The sequence below is a fragment of the Chrysemys picta genome, chromosome 2 (assembly GCF_011386835.1).
Source record: "Chrysemys picta bellii isolate R12L10 chromosome 2, ASM1138683v2, whole genome shotgun sequence".
Lineage (NCBI taxonomy): Eukaryota > Metazoa > Chordata > Testudines > Emydidae > Chrysemys > Chrysemys picta.
In genome coordinates, this window is record NC_088792.1 from 49,571,124 (window position 1) to 49,587,040 (window position 15,917).

At 45.5% G+C, this 15,917-nt stretch overlaps 2 protein-coding genes across 16 annotated transcripts in view; both read left to right on the forward strand.

Moving 5' to 3' along the window:
• Positions 1-15,917, forward strand: part of PPP1R9A (protein phosphatase 1 regulatory subunit 9A) — a 240,395-nt gene that overhangs the window by 48,088 nt on the left and 176,390 nt on the right. The gene's annotated exons all lie outside the window — the stretch shown is intronic.
• Positions 6,343-8,611, forward strand: LOC135981934 (uncharacterized). Its single transcript, XM_065586997.1, has 2 exons — positions 6,343-7,047; positions 8,042-8,611. The coding sequence occupies exons 1-2, from the start codon at positions 6,471-6,473 to the stop codon at positions 8,515-8,517; spliced, it is 1,053 nt and encodes a 350-aa protein (XP_065443069.1). The 5' UTR covers positions 6,343-6,470; the 3' UTR covers positions 8,518-8,611.

Here is a 15,917-nt window from a genome sequence, read left to right on the forward strand (position 1 = left end):
TCATAATAATAATAATGCCTCAATATCACTTGACCCTTATTCCATTACTTTAAAGGAAAGTTGTCCTTTACAGTGAATGAAAATTGTCCTTTTCAGTGAATGAAAATTTTGGAGAAGGAAGGATAGTGATTAATGTTGAATATATGGTAATGCCGGTGAGCTGTGTTTCAGCAATGAAGAATGTGATGATGAAATTCTTTGAATATTGATATAAGGAATGTAAAACAAAAGAGAGAAAATAGTGGGCATTTTTTACAGACCATCAGACCTAGAGAGAAGTGAAAATGAGGATCTAGATCAACTATTGTGACAGAACCATTATATTTCCTGTATCCAGGGGAGGAATGTAATTATTCCTGTCTTGCAAGTAGCGCATGCAGACAAACGCACATTGTCCGGTTATGCTGGAAGAAGGACAGGAGACACTGGATGTAGTTTAATTAGGCCACAACTTTATTCCTAAATCTCTGGGAGTACCTGGCAGATAAAATTGTAAGTGTGGGTAATTCCATAATATTTTTCATATCGATGGGAGCTGGTGGCATCCCTCCCCCTTACCCATCCTGATCCCCAGCCAACTCACTGCTGGGACCTCTCCACCTCCCCCCCTCAAATGAAGGTTAAGTGGAGGCTATAAAGAAGGAGGGAGGGGTTGACTTACTACCATATCCGTCAGAGGAGTCCCAAAAAGTTTCTGGTGCTTTAAAGAAAACCTCCTACTAAATCCTTTTCCAATCCATCTGATCTGATCACCATATCCATTCCCTACAGCGTTCCTGCACTGGACATCTGTCACAAGGAGGTACCAGCAATTAACTTGGTTGCCTCCTCTCATTCCCACCTGGGCTCCCTGACATCTACTGATACCTTTTTTTAATATCGGCCAAAAGCGTATCAGCTCCAAGTCTGACAAGTGGACCTTATCCCCTCTGAATAGCTCTGGTGCCCTGTATGCTATGCCTGGATGAGAAATTACCAACCCCCTATGCCACCTATGAATTTGGCCACCACCTTATTCACAAACCTCCTAGCCTTGTTGACTCGTAGGGACTTCAGAGCTCCCCGCCACACCCTGTGTTGTAAAATGTCCAACCAAATAATTTTTACTCTTGGGAAAAGTTCTAGAATCTGGCTGAAGTCCTTAGCTCTGAGCATTAATTCCACTCCTTTACACATTCCCAAATCATTTTCCCATTTGGTGTACCACAAGTGTATCTAATGCCTGCTCATGGGCCACCATTGTGTACAAAATGGGCATCAGCTGGTCCCATAACATTCCCCTCCTCCCATGCCAACGCAGTATTGCTTCACCCCCAAGGCCCAGCGGCGAACCTCCAGACAAACCAGAAGCCTGCCTAAACAATACTGTGCCTGCAGATCCCCACCGTTGTCTGCCTGGCCTCTCTGCAAGCATCTGGAATGCAAGCACAAAGGAAAATTAACACTGATTCCCCAACTGGGGTCTCATGTATGTTCTATGTGCTTCAGAATGCTAATGGCTAGTTGCCTGAATTGTCCCAGCCCACAGACGGAGTTGTACCACTGCTGTGCTGTCCTGATCCTAAATGAGTGGGAACCAAATTCATGTGCTGGAATCCCCAGCCTTGTCAGTCCCCATCTTAACAATGTAACAAACTGATGTGAGGGGACTCTAATCCCTGTGATTCAAGAGAGGACCCATCCCTTCTTTGCCTGACTGCCTTGTATGCCATCAGATCCTACGCAGTGCAGACTGGGCTTCACCCTGGCCTCCTTGATCTATCTTTGACCTCCACAAGGTTGATATCACTGATCACCCCTCCCAGTGCATATCCCTTCATTCCAAGGCCCTTCCAGAAGAATCCCTACAGGACCTTCCAGAAGAATCCCTACAGGACCTGGGTACTAACTTACTGATCCTAAAAGCTCCAAAAAACACTACCAGGAATGCAGCCCTGAATGAGATCCCCTCTTGTTGACAATGACATGTGGCCTCTAGGATCTGCACCAGATCCCTTAGCATATTGGAAATTATAGGACAACATGTTTCCACCCTTTGGCTGGTGCTTCGAGACCCCCCTGCTAGAAATCACCAAACTAAAAACCCACTACATGGATCCAGGTAACCATTCAGCCTACTGGCAAACATAAAGGCTGATAAGTGAGTGTAAATGGTTGATGATGCCAGTCGGTGGGTGGCTAATGAAGCCAAGCACTGCAGCACCCAATCCTCTGTAATCAGCCATTTCAGTGACAGGCTCTCCAGCTCCTGAAATTGCACAAAATCATTAAAACGTCTCTCATAGCTCCAAAATGTTTGCGGAGTCACCAGTTTATGCATTACAGTCACACCTATCATATCCCAAGGTTCCATACTGTTAGCAGCATCCATTTGGGTTCCCTGCTGGCTCCTGGTGCCAGCTCCTGAAATATGTCCATCTGAAAATGAGACAGTTAATCTGCTATACCATTATCAATCCTGGAGACATGTTTGGAAGAGAAAGTGACGTTAAGGATTAAACATTGTAGTTCAAACACACTCTCCAGCTTCATAAGCTTCTGTGATGTGAAGGACTGGCAATTGATAACATATACAACCTCTATGTTGTCACACCAGAAACCCATCTGTTTATAAGCAAATTCCATTACCCAAATGATCACTGCCACCAAAATTGGGGAAGAAGGAATCATAAAATGTTTTATTCTTCATTATCCCTTTTGTATCCAGGTGGAGGGCCATTTCTGGGCACACCACCTGCCTTGGAAAAATACTCCAAAACCTGTACCTCCCAAAGCATCCGAGTGGATCTTTAAATCAGCCTTGAGTATCTATTCGTCCCTCCACCATGACACTCCATTAAAAGAGGGCATTCACTGCCCAGACGTAAGCATAAATAGTCCCCCTCTCTTTCAGTCACCTGGTGGGGATGGGTCAATGTCCACATGCTGTCCTGGAATGGGTATGCCTCCATGTTGTAGGTACCTCGCTGGCTTTCTGGTCATCCTTAAAAGGGCAACACAGCTTCTGCTCTCTAGCCACCTTTGAGTCTGCCAAGCCCAACAAGGGTCCCCGCTGCTTAATGTGCATTGATGTAATTATCAGAGGGACTCCCAAGAGACTTCACTCAGAGAAGAAGCTATCTTGGACCTACATACCAGTAGAGAGGAAGTGCAAAAATAATAGGAAACCTTTGTACTCCTGACCATGAGCTGTAGTATTTAAACTCAGAGTAGAAATGGGTTTATGGAATGTGAGGTGTTGGATTCCAGAGAACCAAATTCTGGGAAATGTAAGAAACTTAGTAACGCACAGGTGGAAGCAATTATTAAAATCTACCTGTATAGAAGAAAGCTGGGGGAAACCTAAACACCATAATTAAAGCCTGATTTTCCTGATTCAGAGAAATTGTAGACAAGCAAGGAGCACGAAGTAGCTGATGTATCTTCCTGAGCTACTACTCAAATATCTGTTTTAAAAAAGCAAACACCCTCAAACCTTTAGATCCTTCCTTAAAACGCTCCTTCTTCCAGATACCTTTTCTATCTTCTTCTTATGAACTGTCATCCCTATACTTTCCCTTATCTGATCTGCTGTCGTATAGTTTGACTTTTTTGCTTGCTTTTTCTAACTTTAATTGTATGCTCTTCAGGATTGGAAACATGTCTTACTATGTTTCTGAAGTAGCATATACATTTATGGCACTACATTAATGCTTTTTATAATAAAATGGACAGAAGCAATGTAATATTACCATTAATTTGCATAGTGATTTCATATATTACTCCTTATTGTTCATCCTGACTGGTGTTCTACAAGGCTTCAGTTTGAGATGAGGCAAGTTAAACTGTCAAAACAAAATTGCCTTTAAACTTCACAGTATGAGATTTCCCTAACTGTTGTTGTAGTTAGTCATCATGGGTTCTGTTCATACATGGACACCTGACTTCCAGATTTTTAATCTATTGAACATAGTCATACCTGCCAACGTCATCAAAGAAAAATGGAAGAGATTGTAAATATCCTTAAGTCCATCACATTTCCATAACTGTGCCAAGAGATCTAGAAAAAGGGATACAGAGCATGGGAAAGCGACTCAGCCATTCATTCTTGCTATTCAATCCCTGCCCCAGTACTCAGCATTTCATTCTTCACCTCTATCTCTCAGCCTTTCAATATTCTTTTTCTCCCTCCATTTCTCACTTCTAGAAGCTCAAGACAGGGGCATACAGAACGGAGAGACTGTTTATTCTCATTGTCCAAACCAGGGGAGTGGGTAGCAGTGGCAGGATTTTGAGCTCCCTGTGGCCAAGATGGCAGGGTGGAGGGACATTGCCAGCAATCTCTTCATCCTCCCTTGGCCTGGGGAAGCAGCAGATGGAGTGTGAGTATGTAGGGTGTTTGAGAATGAGTTGACACAGAACTGGGAGGGGCACCTGCTTCCTAGCCAGTTGTGTCAGCACAAGGAAGTGTCCCAGCATTGAATTAGGCAGAGCTCTCCCTGCTATGCATGATGAGAGTCGTGCCACCTCCGCCACTCCCCCTGTGTGTAGCAGGTTTGATTGTCTGCTCCTTCCCCCAGGATGTGAGGTGGTGCAATAGAGAAGGACAGCTAGTCAGATGAGGAATTCCCTACAAATCTGTAGGAGGGTCTGAAAATCTATAGAGTTAGCAAGGCTGCAATGCTGTATGTTCAGTTTACCTTGCAGAACTCTAATAATGATTTTGGAATAGTAAAATATTCTGATTCTCCTCTCCTGGTTGTATCTTAAATCTGACATTCTGCCTGGGGGATGAGAAGTGTTCAGAGTTAGCCATCTATGCCTCAGCCTTCAATTCTGTCTCTGCAAATTCCTTTATAACACTTCATCTTAGTCTCAATATAACACTTGGTCCTATTGTACAATAAATGTACATGATTATAGAAATTCTAAAAGGGCAGATAGGAGGAAATTTCCTTAAATATTTCTAGCTTTGCATCAATGGAAGTCACGGGTTGGTCCTGGAATTTTGGTGAGGGGAAAGTGAGTTCAGCACAGCTAACCAAGCAACAAAATGGGACATTTACTTGAAGAGTGTGACAGCATGAATGTGAGCTCACCCTTGCAATTCCTGACCTTGATCTAGATGCCAATTCTAGTCAAATCGTGTCAACATTTATTGACTCGCCAAATTTTACTGACTGAAAATGTTAATCTGGGCAGCCTACAAAACTGCTCTGTATACCAGACAAAATACTAACCAGTACTTCACTGCAGTAAAGTAAATGAACTAAAATACCCAGATTTAATGTAAACTTTTTGTTACTATATTAAAATAGATCAGACATAATCAGACATAAAATATAAATTAAACATAAAATGAAGAAATTATACATTTTACAGAAGATAAAACAGAGCATCTAAATTCTTACCAAAGGGCTTTGTTAACAAAAAAATGGTTTTAAATGTACCATAAAGGCTTCAATGCTGCCAGTTTGTTGACTACTGGTAGAATATTTTATACCCAATATAAATACTTGACAAAGACATTCTTCCTGTCTTTGACATTATGGCAAAACCTCCAGGTGATGAGATACTGAACATATACAGCGCATAAGAATGGCAATTCTGAGTCAGACCAATGATCCATCTAGTTCAGTATCCTGTCTTCTGACAGTGGCCAATGCCAGCTGCTTCAGAGGGAATTAACAGAACAAGCCGGTCCTCAAGTGATCCATCCCTTGTCATCCAGTCCCAGCATCTGGCAGTCAAAGGCCTAGAGGCACCCTGAGCATGGAGTTGTATCCCTGACCCTCTTGGCAAATAGCCATTGATGGTCATAACCTCTCTGAACTTATCTAATTATTTTTTTAATCCAGTTATAGTTTCGGCCTTCACAACATCCCCTGGCAGCGATTTCCACAGGTTGACTGTGTTGTGTGAAGAAGTATTTACTTTTGTTTGTTTTAAACTCGCTGTGTATTAATTTCATTGGGTGACCCCTGGTTCTTCTGTTATGTGGAGGGATAAATAACACATCCTTATTCACTTTCTCCGCACCATTCATGATTTTACAGACCTCTATCATATCCCCCCTTTAGTCTTCCCTTTTCTAAGGCCTGGTCTACACTAGGCGTTTATGTCGAAGTTAGCGCCGTTAAATCGAATTAACCCTGCACCCGTCCACACTGCGATGCTAGTTAGTTCGACATAGAGGTCTCTTTAATTCGACTTCTGTACTCCTCCCCGACGAGGGGAGTAGCGCTAAATTCGACATGGCCATGTCGAATTAGGCTAGGTGTGGATGGAAATCGACGCTAATAGCTCCGGGAGCTATCCCACAGTGCACCACTCTGTTGACGCTCTGGACAGCAGTGCGAGCTCGGATGCTCTGACCAGCCACACAGGAAAAGCCCCGGGAAAATTTGAATTTGAATTCCTTTTCCTGTCTGGCCAGTTTGAATCTCATTTCCTGTCTGGACATCGTGGCGAGCACAGCAGCACTGGCAACGATGCAGAGCTCTCCAGCAGTGATGGCCGTGCAGTCTGGGAATAGAAAGAGAGCCCCAGCATGGGCTGATCGTGAAGTCTTGGATCTCATCGCTGTGTGGGGCGATGAGTCCGTGCTTTCCGAGCTGCGATCCAAAAGAAGGAATGCAAAGATCTACGAGAAGATCTCTAAAGACATGGCAGAGAGAGGATACAGCCGGGATGCAACGCAGTGCCGCGTGAAAATCAAGGAGCTGAGACAAGGCTACCAGAAGACCAAAGAGGCAAACGGACGCTCCGGATCCCATCCCCAGACATCCCGTTTCTACGAGGCACTGCATTCCATCCTCGGTGCTGCCGCCACCACTACCCCACCAGTGACCGTGGACTCTGAGGATGGGATACTGTCCACGGCCGGTTCCTCAGACATGTTAGGGGACGGGGAAGATGAGGAAGGAGATGAGGAGGGCGAGGCAGTTGGCAGCTCTCACAACGCTGATTTCCCCGACAGCCAGGATCTCTTCATCACCCTTACAGAGATCCCCTACGAAGCGTCCCCAGCCATTACCCCGGACACAGAATCTGGTGAAGGATCAGCCAGTAAGTGTTGTAAACATCTAAACATTTATTTTTAACAAAACAGGAATATTAACAATTAAAAGAATGGGTTGTTCATGATTAGTGTGCCCTAGGCGCTTAACGGTTTAGTAAGGGGCAGTGCAAGTTTTGAAAAGAAATCTAGCAATGTCCGGTTTTCAGTGATTGTCCTGCACAAGCCGCTCTACTGTGTATTCCCTGCTACTGCAGCTACAGTAAAATGCGGTCTATATGTGCGGGGATAGAGCAGTAATCCTCCTGGGACATCTCGATGAAGCTCTCCTGGAGGTAACTTGAAAGCCGTTGCATGAGGTTCTTGGGGAGAGCGGCCTTATTGGGTCCTCCGAAGTACGACACGTTGCCGCGCCACGAGATTATCAGGTACTCGGGGATCATTGCTCTGCACAGCAGGGCGGCATACGGCCCTGGTCTTTGGAGGCTTTCCCGGAGCATTCTCTCTTTGTCGCTCTCGGAGATCCTCATCAGGGTGATGTCGGCCATGGTGACCTGCTTTTAATTAGGTAGGGGAATGTTAGTGTTGGGACTGCTTTCCCGTTCCTTTACAGAACTGTCACCGCTGGTTTGCAGCCACGCGGTGGAGGCGGGAGAGGGGCAGCCGAAAGGGATCATTCCCGGGGACAGCCGCGAGGGGGTGGGACAGGGGCAGAGTTCCCGCTTGCCGGATTGCTGGCAGCAGGGACTGACATTGATTTAAATGTGAAATGAGGCCAGTGGTAATATAAAAGTTTTAAACTGCCACAAGTGTACGGCTTACCATGTCTGCCTGCAACAGAAATTCCGTTGTGCTGCCTCGCTTCTCAAATGTGCTGTTCAAGACCCCAGGCACAGAATGCGAAGGCCGAGAATTCGACCTTGTGCTGAGTGCGCATGTGAAAGGTGCTGTGCATGGTCTTGTTCACAGAGAAAGACTATGTTCTTTGTTCACAACTACATTTATCTTTCAGAGGAATTCACTCCCTTTTTCCCATTTCCACAGCCCCGTCTGCGACTGTCTCACAACCTAGCCTGGAATCACACTCCCAGAGGCTAGCGCGGATTAGGCGTAGGAAGAAGAGGACACGGGAGGACATGTTCTCTGAGCTTATGGCCTCTTCCCAAGCCCAGGCAGCACAGCAGACCCAGTGGCGGGAGAACTTGACCCGAATGCACCAAGCCAACATGGATCGGGAGGAGAGGTGGCGGCAGGAAGACCAGCAGGCGACTCAAACGCTGCTTGGACTACTGAGGGAGCAAACGGACACGCTCCGGCGCCTTGTGGATGTTCTGCAGGAACGGAGGCAGGAGGACAGAGCCCCGCTGCAGTCCATCTCTAACCGCCCTCCCCCGCCACCAAGTCCCATACCCACCTCACCCAAAGTGCAAAGAAGGAGAGGCGGCAGAGTCCCTGCTAACTCTCACTCCACCCCTGCAGAGAGCTCTAGTAGCAGAAGGCTCTCATTTCCCAAAATTTGAAAAGTTCTTTCCTTCCCGCCTGACACAAGCCCACGTCCAAGTTTCACCTCCCAATGCCATGTGTAGTTGATAATAAAAAATTCGTTTCTGTTAACTACTGTTTCAATCATGTTCTTTTGGAGGAGGAGGGGAAAGGGGGTTGGAAATTGGACAGGACAGTCTCCTTTGGCAGGGTACATAGTCGGGGGCAGGCACAGCAGCAGGGCACATACACAGTGCAGTGATGCAGTGACTAGTTGCCCCGGTTAGTCTGGGAGGTTGTTTTGATGTAATGTTGGGGGGGGGTGGGTTGCTCTGTGACTTTGTGGCGGGGGAGGGCAGTTACAGATCTTAAGCGCCGGTCCTTAGACAGGATCACAGAGCCACACAGCATGGGATCTGTAACCGTCCTCCCCCTGCCACAAAGTCAAATAGACCTCCCATACACACAGTCCCGATCAGGAGGGGTGACAGGCTCCGTTGAAACAAGCATCCCACCGCAGCGGAGCCTGTCAATCCTTGAGTTTAGAAGCTGCATTCGCATCACAACACTAGACCCGCCCCGCACCACAGTCTGCGTCCCAGTTTTAAAAAATTCCCGCTAAAACAGTATTAAAGAAAACGGTGTGCTTTAACAAAGTAGAACTATTTTTATTTCGACACGTGTGTTGGAGGGGGGGTGAAGGGGGTATGTAACTGGATAGGATAGTCAACATTACCTGGGTAAAGAAACGGGGGCAGGTTTAGCTTCTCAGTACACAAACTATAAAATCACAGGTTACCCTGCTCACTCAGGAACTTTGCTTTCAAAGCCTCCCGGATGCACAGCGCTTCCCGCTGGTCTCTTCTAATCGCCCGGCTGTCTGGCTGTGAGTAATCACCAGCCAGGCTATTTTCCTCAACCTCCCACCCCGCCATAAAGGTCTCCCCCTTGCTCTCACAGAGATTGTGGAGCACACAGCAAGCTGCTATAACAATGGGGATATTGGTTTCGCTGAGATCACAGCGAGTCAGTAAGCTTCTCCATCTCCCCTTGAGACGGCCAAAAGCACACTCCACCACCATTCTGCACTTGCTCAGCCGGTAGTTGAAGAGTTCTTTTTCAGTGTCCAGGGCGCCAGTATAGGGCTTCATGAGCCAGGGCATTAGCGGGTAGGCTGGGTCCCCGAGGATGACTATAGGCATCTCCACATCCCCAACAGTTATTTTGTGGTCCGGGAAGTAAATACCTTGTTGCAGCCGTCTAAACAGACCAGAGTTCCTGAAAACACGAGCGTCATGAACCTTGCCCGGCCATCCCACGTAGATGTTGGTAAAACGTCCCCTGTGGTCCACCAGTGCTTGCAGCACCATGGAAAAGTATCCCTTTCGGTTAATGTACTGGGTGGCCTGGTGGTCCGGTGCCAGGATAGGGATGTGAGTTCCATCTATGGCCCCACCGCAGTTTGGGAATCCCATCGCTGCGAAGCCATCTATGATCGCCTCCACGTTTCCCAGGGTCACTACCTTTGGCAGCAGTACATCAACGATTGCCTTCGCTACTTGCATCACAACAACCCCCACGGTAGATTTGCCCACCCCAAACTGGTTCGCGACTGACCGGTAGCTGTCTGGCGTTGCAAGCTTCCACAGGGCTATGGCCACTCGCTTCTGTACACTCAGTGCAGCTCGCAACCGGGTGTCACTGCGCTTCAGGGCAGGGGACAGCAACTCACAAAGTTCCAGGAAAGTTCCCTTCCGCATGCGAAAGTTTCGCAGCCACTGGGATTCATCCCAGACCTGCAGCACTATGCGGTCCCACCACTCAGTGCTTGTCTCCCGTGCCCAGAATCGCCGTTCCACGGCATCAACATGACCCATTGCCACTGTGATGTCCTCGGCGCTGGGTCGCCTGCTTTCTGACAGGTCTGTGCTACTCTCAGACTTCAGGACATCACCGCGGTGCCGTAGCCTCCTTGCCTGACTTTTCTGCATCTGCCTCAGGGAAACCTTTATGATAAGCTGCGAGACGTTGAGAGCGGCCACAACTGCAGCGATGGTCGCAGCGGGCTCCATGCTCGGAGTACAGTGGCGTCCGCGCTGTCAATGACTGGAAAAGCGCGCGAACTGTTTTCCCGCCGGCGCTTTCAGGGAGGGAGGGCGGGAGTGATGGACGGATGACGACAGTTTCCCAAAAGCACCCTCGACTCATTTTGTTACCCAGAAGGCATTGCCGGCTACACCCAGAATTCCAATGGGCAGAGGGGACTGCGGGAACTGTGGGATAGCTGACCACAGTGCACCGCTTCGAATGTCGACGCTATCACCGTTAGTGTGGACGCACAAAGTCGAATTACTGTCCTTAGTGTGGACACACACGTTCGACTTTGCAATATCGATTACAAAAATTCGATGCAAGTAAAATCGAACTACTCTCGTAGTGTAGACAAGGCCTAAGATGAATAGTCCCAGATTTTTTAATCTCTCATATGGAAGCTGTTCCATACCGCTAATCATTTTTGTTGCCTCCCTCTGTACCTTTTCCATTTCTAATACATCTTTTTTGAGATGCGGTGACCAGAACTGCGCACAATATTCCAGTTGTGGGCATATACCATGGGTTTATATAGTGGCATTATGATATTTTCTATCTTATTATCTATCCTTTTTCAAATGATTCCTAATATTGTTAGCTTTTTTTACTGCCACTGCATGTTGACTGGGTATTTTCAGTCAACTATCCACAATGATTCCAAGATCTCTTTCTTGAGTGGTAACAACTAATTTAGATTCCATCATTTTGTATTGATAGTTGAAATTATGTTTTATAGTGTGTATTTCATCTGCCATTTTATTGCTCAGTCACCCCCTTTTGTGAGATACATTTGTAGCTCTTCACAGTCTCTTTGGACTTAACTATTTTGAGTAATTTTGTATACTCTCCAAACTTTGCCACCTCACTATTTACCCTTTTTCCAGATCATTTATGAATATGTTGAACAGCACTGGTTCCAGCGCAGGTCCCTAGGGGACACCTGTATTTATCTCTCCATTGTAAAAACTGACCATTTATTCCTACCCTTTGTTTCCTTTCTTTTAACCAGTTACTGATCCATGAGAGGACCTTCCCTCTTTTTCCAGGACTGCTTACTTGGTTCACCAATCCTTTGGTGAAGGATCTTGTCAAAGGCTTTCTGAAAATCCAAGTATACTATATCCACTGGATCACCCTTGTCCACATGTTTGTTGACCCCTCAAAGAATTCTAGTAGATTGGTGAGGTATGAGTTCCCTTTACTAAAGTTGCATTGACTCTTCCCCCCAACAAATCATGTTCATCTGTGTGTCAGATAATCCTGTTTACTATAGTTTCAACAAATTTCCTGGTATTGAAGTTAGGCTTACTTGCCTATAATTGCCAGGTTCTAGACAGAAGATCCAGTCTGTGTAAAGCCTTTTAGATTAATAGAAAGATCCTAAAACCAGTCTGTCACACATAGCATTTTGATCATGTGATAGTCTTTTTTCTTAAAGTTTTAACCCTTTTCTCATCTTATTGACCTCTGTTCTTTCATTTGGTCTTCCAATCAAAAATCATGTTTTATTTTATTGCTGACATTTTTGGTACTGGCCTCTGATTTATTATTATTTGTATAGTGCCTAGGACCCCTAGTCAAAGATCAGGACCCCACTGTGGTTGATGGATAGGAAAAGTCATATCTTACATATGTTAGGCACAAGGAATCTGCATGATTTAGATATAGTGCGGATGTGAGGAACTAGAGAGAAGTCTGAGTTGAAGATAATGCCCAGGTTATGGACTTCAGTATCAGGCCGGATAGAGATATTGTCCATTGTGACTGAAAAAAGAGGCAGTGAGAAGGGCTTCAGTGGGGGGAGGGCATGGATTAATAGCTCTCTTTTAGCCATGTTGAATTTAGTTGATGACTAGGCATCCACAAAGTGTCAGAGAGACAGGCTGCGATTTTCTGTTGGGCAGAAGGAGAGAGGTCTGGAGGCAAGTCAGTGGGTTGTCTGCATAGAGATGGTAGTTGAAACTGTGTTTGCAGATGAGATTACCTAGAGGTAAGGAAGGGGAAGCAGGATAAGAGAAACGAAGGGCAGAACCCTGCGGAACCCCAACAGAAAGTTGTAGGGTGGATGAGAAGGATCCTCCAAAGGAGCGATTGGAGAGGTAGGAGGAGAACCGGAAGACAGACACAGAAGCCAAGGGAGGACAATATTTCAAGAAGAAGAGCATGATCTATTGTGTCAAAGACAGCTGACAGGTCAAGGAGGATAAGGGTGGATACTCGTTCTGAGATATAGCTAAGAGGAGGTCAATACAACCTTTGGCAAGAGCAGTTTTAGTGGAGTGCAAGGAGCAGAGGGTGAATTGGAGAGGGTCTAGGGTGGAATTGAAGGAGAGGATCACCAAAGAAAGAGAGAACGATTTATAGTGGAGGAAGTCAACCTGGTCCGGGGATTTTCAACAGAGACACTGTAGCACAAGAACAGGAGCAGAGGAAGTGGATGTTGTGGAGCGTCAGGGGTGGGAGTTGGCAGGGCAAACTTTGTGATGGGAGAGGGGGACAAAAAATTAAGAGTGGAGGAGAATGAAGCATGGAGAGAATCACCAACCATATCAGTGGAAGAAAGGGAAGAGCATCAGGGAGGAAAGGGCTGATAGCAGAAGAAAAGTAATCAGTGCTGATGGCCTGGAGACACGGAAAGGCTGAGTGACAGAGCAGGAGGTGGGAGACACTGATGGGTGATTCTGAAAGAGACCAGGCGATGGAGGGAAAACTCAGAGAATCAAGAGAGAGATGGGTCATCAATATGGAAGCTGAAGTCTCTGAGGATGGTCGGGGAGATTGTTAGAAGAGGAAGAGAGAGTGAGAGCTGGGAGTCAAAATCAGAGGGGAAGGCTGATGGATAGGAGACGGGCAGTAGATGATGGCAACATTGAAGAGGAGAGAAGAGTCAGATGCACTGTTGTTCAAAGGAGAAGAAACAATGAGAAGGGGATGAGGGATGGGTTGGAAGTGGCAGGAATGGGAGAGAAGCCCAACCCCCTTTTCCCCATGTTCTGATCCATGGTGTGGAGTGTGAGAGAAAGAGAGGCCTCTATAAGAGAAGGCAGCTGCAGAGGCTGTGTCCATTGAAGGTATTTGGGTCAGCCAAGAGCCGTAGGGAATGAGAAATGAAGAGTTGGGGATGGCTCTGATCTTTTTGGAGATGGAGTGGGCATTCCAGAGACAGCAAGAGGAGGGAGGGGGAAAAGCAATGGATGGGCATGAGGTTAGGAATGGTGGAGGTGGCAAGAAAAGTGTGGGAGGTGGAAAGGCAAAAAATGAAGGGAGGAGCCAGAGTTGAGATAAATGGCACCAGTGAGCAGGAGGATGGAGATGTAGGACCTGTATTTTTGCTGGCAAGAGGAGGGAGGAGGTCTGGGTGGAGAGGGAAAGATAAGTAGGCAGAGTTGATAGGAACTGTGGCTGGGGGCGGGTAGCCAGGAAGAAGAGATGGAGCTAGTGGGAAGGAAGGGGGAGAGAAGGAGGATGACGGTTGGACCAAAGGTTTGATTTTTCAGAACTACTGAGCAGCCATATCTCATCTGGAATTGTAGGTTCAGCTGTTCTGAAAATCAGGCCCTAGGTGTTTTGAGTTATGGACCCAAAAACTGAGGCATCCAAAATCAGAGGGCCACTTCTGAAAATCCTGACCTGTATTTGAAGTGTTTTATCATGTCCATTCCTAGTCTGATTTTCAGTTTATCTACTGAGAGAATGAATGATGGCTATTCCAGCAAGTTTATCCTCCACTCTTTTTGAAACATCACAAGGGACTCTTTAACTTTTACATGCACACCCACCAGATGGGCATAAGGGACTTCTCTTTAAGATTCCATCCAAAGATGGCATGCCTTTACTACTGGCACGCCTAGAGGTGGGATGCTTCTAGTTAAGCCAGTCTCAGAATGCTTAATTGTGGGTTCTAGCGGTTACAGGCCCTGTCTATATTAAGAAAATTTGCACCTGTGTAACTAGTCAAAGTTACATTGATGTAAATCCCTAATGTAGATTTGCTGCACCAGTGCAAAGCAGGGTTGATGCTGATGCAATTTTACCTGGTAACATGCCAGTGTAAACCCTACTTTGTGTTGATGCAATGTGACTACATTAGGGGATTGCAGTGGAGTAACTACATTCATAGATTCATAAAATGGAAGGCCAGAACGAACAATTATGATGATCTTGTTTGACTTCCTATATAACACAGGCCATAGGACTTCCCTGAATTAATACTGTTTGAATGGAGCATATCTTTTAGAAAAACATCCAGTCTTGATATAAAAATTTCCAGGGATGGAGAATCTACCACAACTAATTAGTAAGTTGTTCCAATGGTTAAAATTGGCTATTAAAATTGGCACATTATTTTTAGTCTGAATTTGTCTAGTTTCAGTTTTCAGCCATTGGTCTTGTTTTACCTTTGTCTGCTAGATTGAAGAGCCCATTATCAAATTTCTGTTCCCCTTAGAGGTACTTATGTAGCCACCTCAGTGAGACTTTCCTTAATGCAGACTGGACCATGGTAATCTATTTAAGAATGGTAAGCTACTTACATTCACAGCGCTTTGGGGGCTGCACAGGATTTGAATAACATTTTATTAATTTTTCAGAAATTAAACCTACAAAAACAGAATAGGGACGATTGTAAAGTACTGAGATATTTTTATAGACATGCTGGTGTGTGGATACCTCTTAAAAGCTTAGTTGTGAGCTCTAGAATGATGGAGAAAATGGAAAATACAAAATATAGAATATAGGAAAAACAGTGATGCAAAGACCAAGAATATAACTATGCATAGTTCAGTTAAGGGCAGTTGACCTGCATCTAGTCTGGATGTATGAGCAAGAGAAGGGATGATTAATATGGCCAATACTGGATCATAAGATAGAATTTTCCTTTTTTACTGGGGCTTCCTGAATCATAACCTGTCATAAATATCTAGTTGGCACATAGATCTAGAGGAGGTTGCTAGATCTGATCATCTGTATGGCTCCTTAACAAAAGACTTAAATAACAGTCCTCTTTCCCCCCCAAATATTTTTAATAGTAAGGAAAAGTTTTCCATCCTTCCTATCGGACAGGATAGGCTTGACATCTCACAAATGCTCTTGGAATTAATGTCTCCCCTCTATACGTGCTTATAACCTCTTTTTGTGGTAATGCATGCACGTGAAATGAAGAATATAACCGTATGTAGTCACCATTTCTTGGTATCTGTTAGTAAATGTTATCTGTCTGGTCATTTAAAAACAATAGCCTAGTAGAATAACTGAAATTGCAAGTAACCGCTAATACAGTTATGCAAGTTAATTGCTCATTCTTTAGTTTTAAAAAACTTAATTGAACCTTTCACATTTATAATTGTCT

What these genes read in the sequence shown, in the direction of transcription:
- LOC135981934 (XM_065586997.1), top strand. Translation starts at nt 6,471, where the DNA reads ATGCAGAGCTCTCCAGCAGTGATGGCCGTGCAGTCTGGGAATAGAAAG. An exon ending in ATCTGGTGAAGGATCAGCCA is followed by an intron (nt 7,048 to 8,041) that starts GTAAGTGTTGTA and finishes CCATTTCCACAG; the next exon opens with CCCCGTCTGCGACTGTCTCA.